The sequence below is a fragment of the Neovison vison genome, chromosome 3 (genome assembly GCF_020171115.1).
Source record: "Neovison vison isolate M4711 chromosome 3, ASM_NN_V1, whole genome shotgun sequence".
NCBI classification, from domain to species: Eukaryota; Metazoa; Chordata; class Mammalia; order Carnivora; family Mustelidae; genus Neogale; species Neogale vison.
In genome coordinates, this window is record NC_058093.1 from 105,981,576 (window position 1) to 106,002,233 (window position 20,658).

The following is a 20,658-nucleotide window of genomic DNA, read 5'->3' on the forward strand; positions in this document are numbered from 1 at the left end:
TGCCTTGTAAGAAAACCCCCAGGGCAATTCACATGCCCTGTAGATCACACTTTGCGTGACAGGAGTAGAAGACTGGAGACTGATCACTGTGCTGGGTTGAATTGTGTCCCCCCCGCCCTGCCCCAGATAAATTTAAGTCATTACCCCCTAGTGCATGTGATGGAAACGGAGGCTTTGCAGGTGTAATTAACTAGAGGAGGTCATGCTGGAGTCAGACGCGCCCTAATCCAGTAACTTGTGTTTTTAAAAAAGAAAGAAATTTGGACACACACACACACACACACACACACACAACACAGGATGCCTCCTGACGACAGAGAGAGGGCTGGAGTGATGTAGGCACAACCTGAGGAAGACTGAGGATTGTTGGCAACCACCGGGAACTAGAAGAGGTCGAAAAGGGCTCTTTCCACAGCCTTCAGAGAGACAATGGTCCTGCCAACATCTCAAATTTAGATCTCTAAACTAAACTGTGAGAGAGTAGATTTCTGTTGTTTTAAGACCCCCAGTTGGTAGCCATTGCGTAATGGCAGCCGTAGGAAACGAATACAGTTCACACAACGGGTACAGCCCCAAATGAAACGTTTTCTGAGGAAAATGCGAGGCCTGGGCCTATCTTGGCAAGTGCTGGGGGAGCTCCTGGAGGTTCAAAAGATAGCAGGCCACCCAGACCATAGATGGTCTCTCAACTAGGAACCGAGTCTCAGCCCCCAGATTCTCACCATAGCCCAGACCAGACCTGCTTTTCTTTTTTTCCCTCTCAAGGCTTTGTCAGTCACTCTCAGTTAACAGTGCCTGTCAGTGACGCTCCCCCCAGCCCTGTTGGGTAATATCTCATTTGGCTGTGCCTCTACTCCCCAGGGCCCAAGAGTCACTCTGGGCCCAGGAATTGATGTGGCATCCTATTCAGGGAGCCCAGGAGGAAGCTTTTCACCCCCCAGCGGTGTGTCTGGGGGGAAATTCTCAGCTTTCTCATTCAGAAGAAGAGTTTGGGTGACAGGATTGTTTAGGTCTCCTGGGGGAAGTCTCAGAGTGGAGTCTGCTTGGAATTCTCTCCCTTTCCTTCCCTGTCTGCCCCTCCCATCACTCGCACTTGCGCACACACACATATTCTTTCTAAAATAAATAAATAAACTGTTTAAGAAAATTACCCCACTTTAGGTTCTTGTGAAAATTCATAAAGGGAATCCTCACTGAAGTGGAGTTGGGAGGTTTGGCAGGGAGAGTTCTCCTGCCCTATCACTGTAGTCAATTGTAAGTCCAACAGGAAGAGACTGACCTTCCATGGGGACACTACTTTACTACCCGAGCAGGAGGAAGAAAGATTTTCCTCCCATCCCAACTTCTCACTTTCCTCTACATGAGCATTCCTCTCCTTTGTTCTGCAGACTTGCCTATAGTTTTGCCACAGCTTATTTTCCCTGAATTGCAATTCTCTGTCATTCCTGAACAAACCCGTATTTTGCTGGTAAAATAATTGGCAGTTTTATTTTTAAGTTTCACATCAAAAAACATTTTTAAGGTTAAAAGCATTGAAAGCAGGAACTTGAAGAAATATTTGCACAGCTATGTTCATAGCAGCATCATTCATAATAGCCAAAAGGAGGAAACAACCCAAATTTCCATTGAAGAATGAATGGATAAACAAAATGTGGTATACACATAAAGCAGAATATTATTCAGCTTTAAGAAGGAATGAAATTCTGACACATGCATGGTACAACATAGATGAACTAGCGAATTTTTGTTGTTGTTTAAATATTTTATTTATTTATTTGAGAGAGAGAGTGTATGAATAAGAGAGCAGAAGCAGGGAGAGCAGCAGAGGGAGTGGGAGAAGCAGACTTCCTGCTGAGCAAAGAGCCCTGTGAAGGGCTCAATTCCAGGATGCTGGGAATCATGAGCTGAAGACAGCCAGTTAACCGACTGAGACACCCAGGCACTCCAGAACTGATGAACTTTGAAATCATTATCGTTAAATGCAATAAGCCAGTTACTAATAGAAAAATACCATACAATTCCCCTTCTATGACGTACCTCAAAGAGTCAAATTCATAGGGACAGAAAGTACTCTTTTGCACACATTTATAATTCTACAAACTTTTAGAGATAGGTGTTATTAATTCTAATATGACAAATGAGAAAATACACTCTTAAATGCTTAAGACCATTTAGAACGTTCAGAAAAAGTGATTTGGCAAACTATTTATAAGGTAGCATTAATATGCACGTCACAGAAGTATAACGAAGATACAGTGTCCTTCAGGTAAAGTTTTAGAGCAACCTCTCAAACAAGGCAAACAAATTTCACCTAGTTGAAATAATTTTAATTCATTTGGAGAATGCAGCCTACTGTGGAATTGTATACAATTTCTAGCCATGAGAGACTCAATTTCGAGAAAAGCTCCATTTTCTTTTCTACAAAAATAGCTAATGAACTCTTGAATTGGAAAAAAAGGACCAGTCCAGGGACTCATCGGTGGCTCAGTCGGTTGAGCCTTGGACTCTTGATTTCCCTTGGGGGCATGGTTTCCGGATCCCGGACTCTGCCTGAGGATTTCTTTCCTTCTCCTTTTGCCCCCTCCCCTTGCTCCCTCCTGCTCTCTCTCCTTAAAATAAATAAATAAACAAATTAAAACAAACAAACAAACAAAGAACCCGGACTGGTCCAGAAGAAATTGTTTCACAATCCATTGCTCCCCAAATCAACGGAACCATGGGCTTCCCAATCATTAGACCCTTGGCTGTAGACTTTCTTTAGACGCAACAGTTAATAATGCAAACCAAGAATAGCATCGTTTGTCAAGAATAATAGAAATAGACATCAGTGTGTAACCAAAAGCGGCCTAACCCTTAGCCTGTTAGTTTAAATTTACACTTTTTTCTTTTTTTTAAGATTTTATTTACTTATTTTTTTTGATAGAGATCACAAGTAGACACTCCCTTAGCCTGTTAGTTTAAATTTACACTTTTTTAAAAAGATTTTATTTACTTGTTTTTTTTGATAGAGAGAGATCACAAGTAGACATGGAGGCAGGCAGAGAGAGAGGGGGAAGCAGGCTCCCCGCTGAGCAGAGAGCCCGATGTGGGGCTCGATCCCAGGACCCTGAGATCATGACCTGAGATCATGACCTGAGCCGAAGGAAGAGGCTTAAACCACTGAGCAAGCCAGTCGCCCTACACTTTTTTCTTTTACCAAAGTCATGTGGTTCTTCCCCCTCCAGAAAACAATCCCTTCCTTTCGCCTTTGCAGTCGAACACTTTTTTGCAGTCTATTGCTGGAGTCTGTTCTCACCGAACTGCAATCCTTTGATCTCACTCATTTGGCTCTCGTGGTGTCTATTTTCAGGCTGACAAAACGCGCACACACACATTTCTATTTGTACGATAGATGTACGCAATAATGTCCCTGCAAGGACAAGAAATCGTTACGGCGCTTGCCTCAAGAGGAACTGGGATAAGGAGGTGTTCGTTGAGCGGAAGAGAAACTTCCCACCATACACGCTTTAAAAAGTCATGCAATTTAAATAGGTTTTATACAGTCTTCAGGGAAAACGTTGAAATTGCGCCCGCAATCCATCCCCTACTCTCACGGTCCCGCACACTTTAATTTCCCGTGTACTTTTTGCAAACAGGAATGCACTGTTTTCCTGTTTCCTCACGAAGACTGCAATCTCTCCGCATTTTTCCGCACCTGGCTTTTTATGCATACTCTTCAGCACCGAAACAACTCTCCCCCGCTCCGTACTCAGCGTAAACCAAATACGTAAACTAAGAGCCACGCTTGCTCGCACCCTTCCAAACCCGCCCCGCCTTCTCAGGCCCACGTGCCGCGTGGGACCCTCCTCCCCACTCCTTGGGCTGTTTCCGGCGATGCCCGTCCGAAATAGCCCCAGATGGAAGCCCCGCCCACTTCTTTCCGTCCCGCCCCTTGGACGCACGCGTCGGCTCCGGATGCGGCGGGCGACACATCAGGCAGCACGGAGGACAGCCCGGCAGGCTGCGCGCCGCGGACCTCGGAGGACCCCAGCGACGTCCGTAGCGTAGGGCCCAGTGGACGCGGCGGCGGCGGCGGGCGTTGCGACTGACTGCGCTGGTGGTCTCTGAAACGCTTTTCTGCGGCCACACTCGCCGCACTGGCTTCCTGTTGTGCAGCTGGCGCCATGTCTGTGAGCGAGATCTTCGTGGAGCTGCAGGGCTTTTTGGCTGCCGAGCAGGACATCCGAGAGGCGAGCCCCCTCTCTTCCCCTCCCCTTTCCCTTTCTTTGCTTGCTGGGCCGTGTAGCTCGGCCTTACTCTCGCTCTGTCTCGAGCGGTGGGGAAGCCTCCGGGGGTGGGTTGCTTCCCCACTTGCTTCAGCTTAGGGAATGTTCCTCCCCTTCCCGCGATTCTCCTGCCTGGTCCTGATTCTCTGTGTTCGAGTCTCGGCTCAGCATCGCCAACCTCGTTTGAGTGTCAGTCTTCCTCCTTTTCGGCGCTTATTTCTGTCCAAGGCTCAGTTAGCCCCCGGGACTCAAGACAACACGCGTCTCGCGTGGGTATTGTTGCTGGCTTAAAAGCACGTGGGGCCTGTTCTCTTTAGAACTCTCCTCTAGTTTCTTATTCCGCATAGAATAATAATCCAGACCCTACTGTGGCCCACAGGTGTGTCTCCTCCCCTCACCCTATCTCATTTTACGCCATCTTCCGTGTGTGTTATGTTCAGTTTACTTCCCTTAAATTCCTCTAGTTCCGCCGATAGTTTCTTGCCTCAGGACTTCTGCATGTACTCTCTGCTTTCCCTGGCATTCGTATCTTTTCTTTCTCGTCCTGGGTTATCACGTATTTATATCCTTGATCGCAGAGTCTGAAAGTTTCTTTTCTTGCCGTGTTTTTTAGTAGCGCATTTACATTAAAAAAAAAAATCGGCGATCCGTATTTTTTAAACGCCTGTCTTTCCCCTTTAGGCTCTAAACTGCGGGATGGAAAGGACTGCCCAGTTGGGTACCCAGTATTTACACAATGCTTTGCACATAAGTATGCTCAGTGAATATTTGTAAAGTGATTGAAAAACACACACTCTTTGTATTGCATTGCATTCTTCTTTTTACAAATTGCATTCAGATACTTTATCTCTTTTAACATTTATAGTGTTCCAGTGGGTTGTTTCTGTTAGGTCGCGATTATCCTTTGAAGGCTCCATGAGAAATCACAGGCTTTTTAGTAACCTCCTGAAACTCTCAAAGAGGAAGGAAGTGGCAAAGTCAGGATTCAAACCTGGATGTTTTCTGCAGAGCTTCAGTCCTTGTAAAGATTGTCGGGAGTTTTGAATGTGTTTGAAGGTGTCATAGTTATTCAGTCTATACTCTCTAGTATATTTGGTTTGGGGTTCTGATAATAACTATGTTGAGTTTGTCTGTTACTTTGATTTTTGCTTTCTCTAGGAAATCCGAAAAGTTGTACAGAGTTTAGAACAAACAGCTCGAGAGATCTTAACTCTACTGCAGGGGGTCCATCAGGGTGCTGGTTTTCAGGACAGTAAGTTCTTTTGATTTTGAAGGGTTTTTAAAAATTGAATTTGTCCGTTATTCAAAGAGTTATTTGAAGAATTAATTTAAAGAGTTAATTTCTGTTTAGAAAACATTCCCAGTCTGTCATTTTATTAAGAACAATGCCCCTCATGTTCTATGGCGAGTAAAAATTGGATAAGTAGGTGAGTTTAGCATTTTATGTGTTTACAGAATTCTGTGTGTTATGATGTGATAATGTAATTACAGTGTGGTAATTGTAGTAGTTTTGTAGCTCTCTTTTAAACCCAGTTTTTCATTCGTTGAATATGGTTTAATAGGCATTTTAGTTAAGAAATGGCCAGTGTAAAATGTTCCTAATGTATTTACAGTCAGCCCCTTAAATGGAGATCGGATAAGTTTAAACATGGAACCTTTATTGTAAGATGTAGCCAGCATAATTGAAAGAGCTAGAATATATTTTCAGTCAGAGAATGATATTATATTATAATGTATGAGTGTCAGAGGCAAGTCATTTTTCTCAGTGGTATGGAGTTGGTCAGTGAGATGGAGATAAAGCTTCTTTTTGACCAAATACAGGAGCTATAAGCCGTCCAATTGTAGGAGTCCTTTAAGGATTGACTAGGAATAGTAGCTGCTACTTGGCCTTTGAGGATGACATTATTTAGGACAGCTTACTGATTTGTCTACTAAGGTATTCCCTTTCAGCAAATTTCTGTCTATTTTTCAGTGTTGGTAAATCAATCAGAAAATGAAAGGTGAGATTTTTGAGAGCCAGGTTGAAAAGTAGAGATGCATACCCTGCATTGGGTCATGAGATAAATTTTTTTTAAGTTGATTTATTTCCAAATAGATTGTGTAGATTATTAAGGAAGAACTATATTTGAAATTTGGTAAACCTTTCATTATTGTTATGCTTGATTATCTTTTTGTGATCAGTTCCAAAGAGGTGTTTGAAAGCTCGAGAACATTTTGGTACAGTAAAAACACATCTAACATCTTTGAAGACCAAGTTCCCTGCTGAACAGTATTACAGGTTTGTAAGAAAAAATAGAATTATTTTGTAATGTTAAGTAAAAGTAAAGGCAGGAGAAAAATTGTATGTACTGAGTGATTTGCTTAGAACTAGGTGAAGACTTCTCTATGTAAAAGAAGCAATGAAAAAGGGTCAAACTATTAATAGTGGTGGTATTTTAATGGTGACAGATTTGGTGACTTTATTTTTTTCCTCCCTTTGAGAATTTTCCTAAGGAACATGTATAATTTTTGCAATGAAAAGGGAATGAAAATGAAGAAAATATTGATTGTATGAAGATCAATTACAAGTTTTTTTTAGTATATGTAAGTTACGTGTGAAATTGGGTGAATCACGTTTATGCTATTAAAGTTGTGGGATTAGATGGCAGTATATACATGAACTGAGTATTACCTCAGAGTTTGAGTTTTACTGCTGAGTAGCATATTTAGTTAATATTTTATGCTGTGTTGAATCTGTAACACCATTAATTTTAAGAGTCACCATTATTTTATGTATCACTAGGGAAGAAAATTTGTTGCCAATCATAATTGTGAAATTTACAGATTGTAAAATGCATCCTAATTTCACAGATGTTAAACTGGAAAAAGCTGCATCTGGGTATTGATGAAATATGATGAATAAGAACTTAGAGTCTTTACTTGTTTTCCTAGTGGAAAACATGTTCCCTAGTGAAAAAGATGTTTTGTTAAGACATATGTGGGCAAAAGCAACATGTATATGGGAAGTAGATAATACAACTTCACAAGATAATTTAAGACGGGTTGACAAGCTACCTGTGGCCCGCTGCCTCTCGGGGCTAAGAACTGCTTATATTTTAGAGGGTTGTTAAAAACAACAACAACAACAACAACAAAAACCCAAACTAAAAACACCCAAATAAGAATGTGTGATGGAGACTGGATATGGTTCACAAAGCCTAAAATATTACCGTCTGACCTTTCACAGAAAAAGTTTGGCGACCCCCGCTGTAAGGTAATAACGGATGTATAGAGACGTTGAACAATAGAATTGACGGGATCTTGAGAGATAATACAGTTTGGAGGTCACACAGAGGCTGACCTCTGGGTGATTTGGCCCGTAGAAGATTTTGTTTGACTTGAATTGTATTGAAAATTTTTTTGAATTTGCCATCTTTGAAATTTAGGAGGCATAGTGTTAATATCTGAAGTTCATATCTGGGGTTGTAAAATTATGTATGCTTTTTTTGGGTTTCTAGCTCGGTTTAACTGCGATATCCTGAAAGTTTAAGTCTGTTGGTTTAGTGATTGCAGTGATAGTTATTTCTTACATGTGTGAGCCAGGATTTTCTTGATACGCTACACACAAATCAAAGTGTGAGAATAAGTTAGGTGTTGAAGTTGATGTACATACAGTTGCAGTTCTCATCTATCTGTTTCCAATTTTAATTTTTCTCAGAGCAGTATCCTTGTTCTTACTGATTAAACTTCTAAAATACAGTTGTTCTTATCATACCTAATCTTAAATTATAAATATTATTTTCATTGAAGTTGGATCATGTTTCCCATTTATTAAACTTTTGATGTTAATTATTGTAAATTTTATAAATAATAATTGTTATGGGGCACCTGGGTGGCTCAGTGGGTTAAAGCCTCTGCCTTTGGCTCAGGTCATGGTCTCAGGGTCCTGGGTTCAAGCCCTGCATCAGGCTCTCTGCTCCGTAGGGAGCCTGCTTCCCCCCCCCCCTGCCTGCCTCTCTGCCTACTTGTGATCTCTGTCACAGAAATAAATAAAATCTTAAAAAAAATTGTTGCAAATTTGAACTTGTAAAACTTCTACTGACTTCATCTGATATATTCAAGTGTCATATTGTTCTCACACATTTTATACATTGGGGCTTCACATAGATTTGACTTGAAAAAATATTCTATTTCTAAAATGTTTGACTGTGATTGTACTAAATTTATCTTTGTTAAGGTCCCTAATCCCTCAACCTAATGAGCTTATATCCATGCAGATTTCATGAGCACTGGAGGTTTGTGTTGCAGCGTTTGGTCTTCCTGGCGGCATTTGTTGTGTACTTGGAATCAGAAACACTAGTGACTCGAGAAGCAGTTACAGAAATTCTTGGTAGTAAGTATCTTCATTAGTGTTGGTCTGCAGGATCAGGCATGGTAGCTTAATTTTGGTGTGGGGGGGTAGCTCTTGCTTGTACTTTCTATTTGTTAAGTGGGAACTAAATGGAAAACTCATGATTTGGAAACACAAAAAGTAAAAACGTGTGGTGGCTTGCTTTTTGCACTCAACTGTTTCGTTTAGTTTGTAAAATTTAGTTTTTAAAAAATCCAGGCCCACAGAAAGTTGAAAGAACAGCATAGTGAATACCTGTATGCACTGCACTTAGATTTCCTGCTTGCTGTTATTTTGCCATGTCTTTCAGTCCTCTTGCTCTGTGTGCATTTGTATTTGTGTGCGTGTGTGGATCATGTGAAAGCCACTTGTAGTATCACAGCTTATGCTTTAAATGTTGCGGCATGCATTGTCCAAAAACAAAGGTACTCTCTGATACGACTCGGTAACATTCTTGGTGGTGTTACTTTTTGAGAGAAGAATGAAAGGAAAAATTGCAGGCTAAAGAGCTCAAAAGTCCACAATGAGGTCTAGTTGCCAACAGTATGAACCCAATTGTAAAGGATTATTTTTCTTATCTTTCTGTTGATACAGATTATATGTGTGCGTATATATTTGTATATATAGTAATTTATATTTTTAGGTTCAGGTTTTGTTCACATCATGACCTTATTTTTACTTTGGTGTATTTTTTAGTTGAGCCAGATCGGGAGAAAGGATTTCATCTGGATGTAGAAGATTATCTCTCAGGAGTTCTAATTCTTGCCAGTGAATTGGTAAGTAGCTTAGTGATTTGCCATTTTCTTTTTCTTTTTTTAATATTTTATTTTATTTTTAAGTGGGCTCCATGCTTGCCATGGGGCTTGAACTCACTATCCCAAGACCAAGAGTCACATGCTCCACCAACTGAGCCAGCCAGGTGCCCCTGCCATTTGCTTTTTTTTTTTTTAAAGATTTTATTTATTTATTTGACAGAGATCACAAGTAGGCAGAGAGGCAGGCAGAGAGAGAGGAGGAAGCAGGTTCCCTGCCAAGCAGAGAGCCCAATGGCGGGGCTCGATCCCAGGACTCTGGGATCATAACCCGAGCCGAAGGCAGAGGCTTTAACCCACTGAACCACCCAGGCGCCTCTGCCATTTGCTTTTTTGATTCTTCCCACTTCACTGTCAGTTTTTAAAATGGGCACAAAAATTCAGGGAGTCTTTTCTAAGCCTTCTCTTGACCACCGGTTCGTCATTGTGCACTGTGTGTATTATGTTTTGCTAGTCATCAGAGAAAGGCCAGTTCAAACAGTGTGCTAGCTGTACATACTTAACCAATGTGTGAATTCTTAGAAGATGGTAATACCTCTTTCTTTCAGTTTTAACTGTATAAGTATATATTTTTTGCCCATATTCCCTTTATGTCACTGGAGAAATTGTCCTATGAAAATAATTCTAAAGAACAAAAGGTGTCCGCCATAGCCTTTGTTCATAATGATGAAAACTTGACCAGAGAAACTCCAACAGAAGGGGAATGATTTCTTAAGTCGTGAAGTAACTGTAATATTAAACAACTGTCAAAATGTAATTACAAAAGACCTTGTGGAAAAGTTGTGTATCCTTGAGGGTCTTTTAGTTGTGATTGGGAGGGAGATGTGCTAAAAGAGGCCTGTTGTAATGTATCCCCGTTTGCCTTCCCTCCTGTAGTCCAGGCTGTCTGTCAACAGTGTGACTGCGGGAGACTACTCCCGGCCCCTCCACATCTCCACCTTCATCAATGAGCTGGATTCTGGCTTCCGCCTTCTCAACCTGAAAAACGACTCCCTGAGGAAGCGCTATGACGGCTTGAAGTACGATGTGAAGAAAGTAGAGGAGGTGGTCTATGATCTCTCCATCCGGGGCTTCAATAAGGAGACAGCAGCGGCTTGTGCAGAGAAATAGGAGGCCCTCCTTGTGCCTGGCCCTGCTGACTTCAGTGGTTGCCAGTGAGGGTGAGCCCAGTGCCTCTCAAGGTAGTTAGGATTGCCCCTTGCTAAACACCGCGCTTTATTTTCTTAACCAGTGTGTGGTGTAAGTATCAAAATTGAAACACATTTTTGGGGGTAAAAAAGATAGCCTTTACAAGGACAGATTTTCTTTGTTGTTTCAGTGAATATGCTCTGTAATTCTGTGTATTTCAGTTCTGTCAAAAAGTGTAAATGTCAGTCTCTTGGTAAAGTCCTTTTCTTGCTTACCCTGATGCTGTTGATGTACTGATTGAGGAGTTTATTGTCTTGTGTTCCTTCCAGAAGTGATCCTTGGTGTTTTCTATATCCAAATTAGCCATCCACTCCCAGGTGTAGCCTGGATACAGTATAAACATAGGTAATTTAAAAGGATGGTTGCCAAGCAAAGGACAACTTATTTTATATTTCCCTTATTTTAAGCCTCATAAGTAAATCAGATGTTGAATTTTTTTTGCAAGGGAGTTACAGCCCCAGGGTCTCTCTCACTGCCATCAAAATGTAAAAGATGAAATTGCAAAGTCAAGTTCAACAGATTATTTTGGGATGTTTTTGTATTAGGGGATTGAGTAACATCTTCTCATTTAGCTCTGTTTACCAGGTGTAGAGTAGGGCTTAGTGTTTTACAACACCTCTGTTTTCTGATGTTGCCTTAACATTCTGCTCTTGCAGCAACTTAAAAATCGTTTTCACACACATCTTGAACTAACACTTCATATAAATATATTTTTAAGCTATGAAACCTTTTTCCTAGCAGCCAGCTAGACTGTCTGGTCTGAGACTATAAAGCCACCCAGTCAAGTAAATTAGCAATACCCCGACTGGTATTTTCAGAGCAAAACTGCTGTGCTTTGTCTGGAAAAAAGAGAAAACTTGGATTAAAAAAGAAGATCTGCTGATTTGTTAATGTTTTTTAGAGTAAGCAATTTCAAGTTGTTGGCAGCTATCCCAACGGTCAGGTTTTAGATTTAAAGTTTTGGGCAAGTCACATGAACCTTGTTGGCACCTACCTCCCCCTCCTTGTTTTCAGGTAGTGCTAAGAATGCTTGCCATGTAATTTTTGCTGTTGAATTGAAATGGTTTAAAATGGTGACTTAACCCATAGTTTTTTGGAGTTCACTCAAAGGAAGGTGCTAGTGTTTCCAGAAAAAAAGGAAGTATTTTGAAGTATCCTCTCAAGCCCGATACCAGGTTAAGCTTTCTGTTTGTGCAGTAGAATATTTGGCATTCCCTCTCAGAGGCATGGTCAGGCCAAGTTAAGAACTGACCAAATTTTCCATCCTGAGGAAAGAAGTAGAAACGGAGCATAAATTGCTTTGCATTTTTGGGTTTTAGAACAATTTTCTTGACTGCTCTTTCTGTAGAGAGTTTGTAGAAAGAAGAAAGGTGTTCAGATGTTTGAAGTGCCTAGGGCGGTCATCTAAAATGTGCAGTAGTAGCACTGCCTGGGTTGAGCATAAAAGGCTTATCTACATGATCAAACATTTGCAGTAAGTTTGGTAATAGTTTTCTTCTATGGGGAGAATAAATTCTAAAGGTGTTTTGAGGCTGAAGAAGACCAGGGGTGATAAGCACATACTGCTGTGTAGTAGTTAAAATTATCAAAAGACACCAACCACTCAGAGTTAAATTAAAAGTATTGTAATTGAACGTATTGAAAAGCCTCAGCTCTGGTTTTTTTAGTACACCAGAATTGTTCTTTTCAGTTTTAGAGAACTGAGCAGCTTAGAGAGAGTAGAGATGAATTAGTGGATGTTTTCTTTATAAATTTATTTATAAGAAGAGAACCCATAAATACTTCATAAGATTTGCCCTGTCTTAAACTTGAATAATAATATTGGTAACGCTTAAGAGAATTTAATAAAGAACGAAAGCTTCTTTGGCAGTGTTTCGAGTCCTTTACTTAAATACACAGCTGAAGAGATGAGGTGGACCTGCTGGATGCCGCGGGCATAGTTTGTATCGTGTACTCCAAGATCACGGCTTTCTTGGTTCTTGGTCTGGACTGAACTGCACTCGCCAGGTGGGGTGTCATCGCATGCCTGACTCCAAACCTGAGGATATGTCCTATCATGAAATCATATAATATGTGGTCTTTTGTGTCTGGACACTTAGCACAGTGTTTTTAAGTCTACCCATGTCACAGCATGTATTGGTAGTTTGTTCCTTCTTCCTGAGTGGTAGTTCTTTGTATGGGTATTCCGCATTTAGCCAGTCATCCGATGAGGAAGGTTTAAGTTTCATCATGTTGCTTTGAGCATCCTGTGCAAGTCTTGTGCATGGGTGGACTTTTCCATTTCTTTTGTATAGATACGTAAGAGTCTATGGTAAAAATGATGATTCTATGTTTAGCCTTTGAAGAGACCCTCAACCTGTTTTCTCTTCAGCAATCCAGGGGCTCCTTACTGTGAGTAAGACAAGTACTAGACAAGGTGTTATATACAATGTCATTGCTAAATAATTTGTGAACAGTTGATGTAGGAATTAAGATATAATTTGAGCCAGTTCATGAAAGAGGTAGGATTTAGATAAGCATGAAACTACGAAGAAATCATTTCTTAGGGGCACAGAATTGAAACCAGAGCAGAAATGGTAGAGGCATACCTTGGAAATACTGTGGATTCAGTTCCAGACCACTGCAATAAAGTGGATATTGCAATAAAGCAAGTCAAGCGAATTTTTTCCGGGTGCCTATAGAAGTTATGTTTATGCTGTACTGTAGTCTGTTAATAGTATAATGTCTGCAGTAGTATAATGTCTAAAAAAATACATACCTTAATTGTAAAAAATACTCTCTTGCTAAAAATGCTGTCATCTGAGCTATTGGTGAATTGTCATCCTTGATCACAGATGACTGTAACAAATATGAAAAAGTTTGGTATATTGTGAGAATTACTGAAATGTGACAGAGAGGAAGTGAGCAAATGCTATTGGGAAAATAGGGTAGACAGAATGGGTCAACAGAATGGCTCGACACAGGGTTGTCACAGACCTTCAGTCTGTAAAGAATGCAGTATCTGCGCAGTTAAGCGAGGTATGCCTGTGTTAATTGAATAGGGACGGGGATGTCACACACTTGATTGCAGAAGACAGTCTGGTAATGTTGAACTGTTAGGTTTAGAAAAGCCTGAATTGAGAGGTTAAGGAATTTGGATTTTGAATGATAGACACTGGGGGGCTGTATGGTTTCTTCCTTTTTTTTTTTTTGAAGTGGGGAGGGAGCAGCTTTGGAGTCGGACACCCGCAGTTTTGAATCCTGGCTGTCCTGTTGACTAATAGAAAAGACCAAAGGCAGGGAGACCTGTGAGGAGGTGCTTGCTGTCTCTGAGGTTGTAAAGGTCAGCTTGGGTGGCTGGCGGTGGGCCTGATCAGATGCAGGGGCAGTGCACTGAAAAGGAGGGAGTCAACTTGGGGTCAGGGGAGGAGGAGCAGGGGGTTGCTGTGGACTGAATGTGTGAGTCCCTTCACATCCATACAATGAAGCTTAATCCCTAATTGGATGGTACTGGTTGTGGGGCCTGGGGAAGGCAATTAGATCATGAGGGTGGAGTCCTCATGAATGGGATTAGTGCCCGAATGAAAGGGACTCAGAGATTCTTCCTGCTTCCATCATAGGAGGACAGAACCCAGAGAAGTGGTCTGTGAGCCAAGAAGTGGGCCCTCTGGGGTTTCTGGGTGGCTCATTCCTTAAGGGTCTGCCTTCAGCTCCAGTCATAATCCTGAGGTGGTAGGATTGAACCCTGTATCAGGTTCCCTGCTTGGCAGGAAGCCTGCTTCTCCCTCTCCCACTCCCCCTGCTTATAATAATAATAAATAGGAAAAAAAAGAAGTGGGCCCTCACCAGTCACTGAATCAGCTGACCCCTTGATTGACTTGATCACGGAACTGTTGTTGAAGCCACCCAGTCAGTGGTGGTTTTGTTAGAGCAGCGTGAATGGACAAGACAAGGGAAGAATATTTGAGGAGAATCAGATACCCGAGCCGAAAAAATACGGGTAGGAAAGTGGGAGCTAGTTTCTGTGGGAAGATGAGAAGGTCAGTTTGGCAAGTGTTGCGTTCACTGTGATGGGGAGATGTTGCACTGATGGCTGTACTTTTTGGGGTAGAATGTAGGGCCGTAAGTGGAGCTGAGGGAGTCCTTGAGACTGGGTGGAGTGGATCTCTGGCTCTGGTTGCAGAGGAGTCTCTGGGGGCAGGGAGAGGTCTGGACGATAATCAGGTCAGGGAGTCCCTGGAGGCAGTTGAAGACAACAAGGAGAAGATAGAAGAGGAGTGAGTCAGAGACTCTTGTCATTCTCTCTCGGTCAGGTCTGTCCTGAGCAGGAGCCAGGACCAACAGAAAAGTGATATATGTACACGGCTCTCTCCCATTGCCACAGAAATCCTTTACTCACCATAAAAACTTAAAGGCTTTTGACTAAAGGAAAATAAACCTATGAAAATATGTGGAACCCCCAGAGAAGGAAGTTGGGCTTGTTACTTTGTGATTTTGTTTTTTTCCTCTTATTTACCCTGTTTCTTAAATCAGTTACTTGTGATCATCTGGTGTCATTTAATATTAATTAACATTTACCCACAGCCATCTGCTCTGGCTGGAGTTCTGCATTCATCCACTTCAGCTGTGTGTTTCAGTGACAGAATGCTGGCCTTGCTGTCTGGATCCACCAGCTGGACCGGCCAGTGAGACCAGTTCAGAAGTCAGGAGGGGACTTCAACTTCCTTTGCCATGTCCTTGTTGTCCAGCTTTCCACGGATGAACTTTTTGCTCACCCTGGCAACTGAAGAGAAGCCAGAGCATTTTTCTCCGTTGGGAGATACAAGGGCAGGGTGTTTGTTTTTGTTTTCTGGGGGAGGACTGCGATATCATTTTAATCAGTAAGGGGTTGTTTGGGGAGCAGAGTCCGTGGATTGGCCCTTCTACTTTGATAAGACTCTAGTTCATTAGACCCAGAACTGATGCAACTAAGACAAGGACCCATAATTGGTGTTAAAAAAGACCAACATCAGTAAACTTTAAGGCTTATTTTCTTTGCACCCAGGAGTTAACTTTTAAATCCCCTAGAGGGAGAACAAAGGAGCAGAAGGATGGCTCTAGGTTCTCTTCTGTAGTTGTGGCTAGCAAAACTTGGCTGTCAGTCTTTCGGGGGCTAGTCTGGGGGGTGGGCATTAGTAGGGAACAACATGAGTCCAATCGGGTTTGGTAGCTTAGTGAGCCTTTCCATTCTTCACCTACCATTCCACCTGTCACAGGTCAGGGGCAGAACTTCATCTTGTTTTTCTGTTTTTGTGTTTTGGGGGTGGGTGGGTAGGGGCAGAGGGTGAGGGAGACAGAATCTTAAGCAGGCCCCGTGCCCAGTGTGAAGTGCTATGTGGGGTTTGATCTCACAACCCTGAGATCATGAGCCAAAATCATAAGTCCCTATATTGACTGAACCACCCAGACACCTATGACTTCATGTTATCTAACAAAACTGGCCCAATGGGCACCTGGGTTGTTGGACTGTGTTGGCCTTGTGTCATCAAACAGCTCAGCCTTTCCTTAAACTGAAAACAGCCTGGAAATAGGAATACTTCCAAAATACCCTCAGTGAGGAGAACAAAAGGAAATTGGAGCTGACTGCAGAAGAACTTTTGACTTTGATCCTCGTGTATTTTATACGATTGGAAGGAAGGAAGGAATAGGTGATGCCTAGTGTTCAGTCAAAGGTATGATGGTGGTGGGGAATATGTAAACATGCATACCGTTGCTTTATGACCCATATTGTACAGTTTTGTCTTTGTGGACTTGCGTTACTTTTGTGATTACGAAAGAAATAAACATTGTAGTAAATTGGGAAATGACAAAAAACTCTTGAAGGTGCCTATGTATTTTCTACATTGTAGTTTATCCTGAATATACTACTGACTTTCAGAACTTTTTTTTGAGGTATTTGCGGATTCTGCATTAACTTTCAGAAGTACTGTCACTTAGCTAACCGCTGTGTGAATGTCTGTTCATTGTCTTGAGCTCCTTTCACAGAGGCTCAGATGGATATCTTCTCCCCAGGCTCCGTGGAGACTCAGGTTCCACGGTCCAGCTGTTTCTGTCCTTTAGCAGTGCCTTTTCCATTGCTGGCATCAAAACAAACATACTATAATTGGATTTTGTAATTTTATAATTGGATCTTATAATTTCCTAAGGGATTAGAAAAGAATTTTTGTCACCTGCCTTGTCAGAGTGTTTTTACCTCTGACTTTCGGAGCTGTCCTGACACATTGTATTTGACAACTTAGGGGGCTCGGATAAATGGAGGAGGAGGTGTTCCCAGGGGTTTCCTTTTCTTCCTTAGCCTGTCTTCTCGGGGCTGCCAGCCACTCAAGCTGATGTGCTTGTGCTCTAGCCTTGAATTCCAATCACCACTTGGTGCTGCTTTGGAAAACAGTCTGGCAGTTCCTCAAAAAATTAAACCCAGAGGTACCTATGACCGGGCATCTTCATGACTAGATACGTACTTGAGAGGTGAAAACTCTGCATACAAGTCTATACAAAGACCTGCACACTAATACTCATGGCAGCATTGTTCGTAATGGCCTACGAGTGGAGACCATTCAACTGTCCATCAACTAGTGAATGGATGACAAAATGAGCCATTTCCCCCCAGTGGAATGCTATCTGGCAATATGATATGTGACATAGGGATAAACCGCAAAAACATATAAAGTGAAAGAAGCCATTCACAAAAGACCACATGCTCTGTGATTCCACTTAAGTGAAAGTCCAGACTAGGGATGTCTGTGGTGACAGAAAGTAGATTGGCGGTTGCTGTGGGATGGGGAGGGGAGAGCGGGAAGTGACTGCTAATGGGTATGGTGTTCCTCTCTGGGGGGGTGAATACATTCTGGAAGCAGTTGGAGGTGATGGTTGTATGACCTCATGAATATACTAAACAGCAGTGAACTGTACTCGTTAAATGGATGAGGTTTGTAGTATGCAAATTATATCTTAATAAAAAGCCAGAATGCTCATCTTGCCATTTATCTTCACAAATTGCTCCTTGTGGTTTCAGTCAGTGGCCCTGTGGGGGGAGCACCAATGCTGGGTGCTGTGCGCAGGGCTCACATGAAATATTTCATTTCATCTGCCCAGCAGTGTGGGTGTTGGCCATTTGTCTCCACTTACAGAGGAAGAAACTGCGGTTTGGAGCACAGGAGGGCTGCTTGCTGTCCTCCAGCCCGTCTGTGGCTCCCGCCCCGCTCAAGCTGGACCGACCCCAAGCCCTTCTCATATGTACGTTCCGCCTTGGGGCCACTGAGGCCCTGGCCGTGGGAGCCAGCCTTGGGTCTTCTCCCTTGTCTCTCCACCTGCTCCTGAGTAGAGTTGACTTCTTCTGTGCTGCTTGTGCCTTTTTCTACTGTTTACACCACGTTCCTAGATCAGAATACCATCACTGGTTGCCAGGCCTTTCCAAGAACCCATTAGTCTCCTGTCTTCCCCATGCCCTGCTGCCACCATATTGTGAAGTCTGATTCTTCAAGTAAGATCACTCGCCAGCTCTAATGATGGCTGCCTGGTGGATGGAGGGCACGTTGCTTAGGCAGGCATCCCAGGCTTTTGACAGTGGTGTTGCCCGTCTGCTTGCCCACTCCTCCCTGCACATACCGGAATACTGCTCACTGTGCTTCCGGGAGCACAGCCACAGCGGGTTGGAATTCACAGGCTCTACCGCTCAGGAGAGGAGCATACCTGGACAACTCAAAGGGGCAACATTCAGAGGCGTTTAGGTTTCCTCAGCCTTTGTGAGGAACAGAAGAGCAGTGATTTTCAGCTGGGGGCAGTTTTGTCCCCTAGGGGACTTCTGCAATGTCTGGACACATTATTTATTTATTTATTTTTAAACCCACACAACTTGGGGAAAGGACTGCTGGCATCTAGTGGGTAGAAACCAGAGATGCTGCTACCTATCCCGTCACACACAGGACAGCCCATAGCAAAGAATGATCAAGTCCTAAATGTCAGTAGTGCCAAGGTTGAGAAACTAGTGAACCAAAGCAAGAAATTCTTACTCTTGAAATGCAGTAAAGAATAAATGAAAATGCTAAGATGTGTAATAAAAATTCTTGCATATTGGGAAGTGCAACACAGGAAGGCCATATAGAGATGTGGGGCTCAGAGGGTGAAGTGATGCTCACTTCCCTAGCGCCGTGGGGCCTGGTGCTTCACTGCCTCATAGCCCGCAGTGCACTGGGTTATGGTTGCATCATACTCGCCTGTCCGCTCGTCCACACTTTCCGCTAGGTCTGAGTTCTTTAGCGGCAGGCTTGCTGTCTAGCTTATCATCGAATCCCAGGCTCTTTCGCTAGTGTCTGGCATGTGAAAAAAAAAAAAAAAAGCTCAACAGGTATTATGAGGTTGAAGGGAAAAGATGAAGGACATAATTCAAATTGTATCTCAACAAAGGGATTAAGTGTTACGTTTGTGGACTTTTCTTAACCTTTGGAGAATAGATAAAACAGAATGCTAACCCCTCAGATGTCCAACACCTTTCTGTTAGCCTCTCTGTACGCACAGACCACAGAGTATACAGCAGTCTGGTATCTCGCCTCTCTTCTCTGAGCCTCACATTTCATGCTGCAGTTATAGTGGGCTGTTGTCTCCGGAGGGATATGGGTAGGAAAGGCTGCAGAGGAGACCCTAGGAAGGCCTGAAGGATCCAGTACCCTCAGGAACAGTGGTGGCAGGTTCAAATCAGGGGAGGTGGCCTTTTCAGTGTCTACGTCGGGGTCAACCATGGCCCCACACTGGAGACTTTGGGAAAGACGTACTGTACATACCGGGGAGAGTTTTGGAGACAAGAATTGGGGTGAGGATCAATGTTCAGCTCTCTGCTTTTGTGTATTTATATATATTTACTTATATATGTATACATGTCGGACTTTTTACATATACTGGACAGCTTGGAGCTGTCTTTGTTCCCACCAGTTGGGGAACTGATAGGAAAGATCCACATAAATTCTGTAATGCAGATTATTGCTATCCTTTGGCACACTGAGGTGGCTTTCTTCCTGGGTTTGTCCTCTATCTAATCACTCCTGAGGATTCCTAATGATCTGTCACTCCTTACCGTTAGTTAGAAACCTTTACTTGGAAGAATTATAAATGGAACAGTCCATAGAAACTACTCAAAAACTTACGGACTGTACTTTTTAAAAAATTGTGGTTAAAAGGTATATAACAAAATTTACCATTTTAACCATTTTTAAGCGTACAGGTCTGTGAGATTAAATGCATTTATATTGTTATCCGTAGCCATCATACATTTCCAGAATTTTGCCGTCTTCCCCAGCTGAAACTCTGTATCCATTAACTCCCCTATTCTCCCTCCCCCCACTTCTGGCACAAACCATTCTACTTATGTCTCTATGGATCTGACTGCTCTAGGTCCCTCATATGAGAGAAATCATAGAAAAAACAATGATTATTGGCTTATTATTGTTTTTAGAAAAATCCTTTCTCTTCCCAACGGTAAAAAACAGTAAAGGGGCACTAGTAAGTTTAAAAAATATGGGACAGTAATAAATAAAATAAAAATCTATTTCAACCAATGAAGAAAGAATTGTTATAATTTTAGTTTATGGTTTTCTGATTTTGTTCTGCATCTTTGAAAACAGTTATATTGGAACTCCACACAGTTTCCAGTTTTCTGTTGTTACAAATTATACTGTTAGGAATATCTTGGTGTACAATCTTTGACTGCATCTCTGGGATTATTTCTTAATAGAGTTCTAGATCATATTTTTGGACAAAAATTATAAGTAGTTTTTTTTTTTTAAGATTTTATTTATTTATTTGACAGAGAGATCACAAGTAGGCAGAGAGCCAGGCAGAGAGAGAGGGAGGAGGAAGCAGGCTCCCGGCCAAGCAAAGAGCCTGATGCGGGACTCGATCCCAGAACCCTGAGATCATGACCTGAGCTGAAGGCAGAGGCATAACCCACTGAGCCACCCAGGCTCCCAAAAATTATAAGTAGTTTTAAGACTGATAAAAAGATAATTTCACATTG

General features: G+C 42.3%; 1 protein-coding gene across 3 annotated transcripts; it reads left to right on the forward strand.

The window, feature by feature from the left end:
* Positions 1–4,037: 4,037 nt before the first annotated feature.
* On the forward strand, positions 4,038–12,496 carry TSN (translin). 3 transcript variants are annotated; one of them, XM_044242671.1, is made up of 6 exons: positions 4,043–4,229; positions 5,424–5,517; positions 6,447–6,543; positions 8,522–8,637; positions 9,331–9,410; positions 10,323–12,496. In XM_044242671.1, the coding sequence occupies exons 1-6, from the start codon at positions 4,164–4,166 to the stop codon at positions 10,554–10,556; spliced, it is 687 nt and encodes a 228-aa protein (XP_044098606.1). In that variant the 5' UTR covers positions 4,043–4,163; the 3' UTR covers positions 10,557–12,496. The 3 variants fall into 3 exon arrangements, with proteins under 3 accessions (XP_044098608.1, XP_044098606.1, XP_044098607.1); XM_044242672.1 differs by lacking the exon at positions 4,043–4,229 and adding an exon at positions 4,251–5,321; XM_044242673.1 differs by lacking the exon at positions 9,331–9,410 and having other exon boundaries at positions 4,038–4,229; positions 10,323–10,396.
* Positions 12,497–20,658: the final 8,162 nt, after the last annotated feature.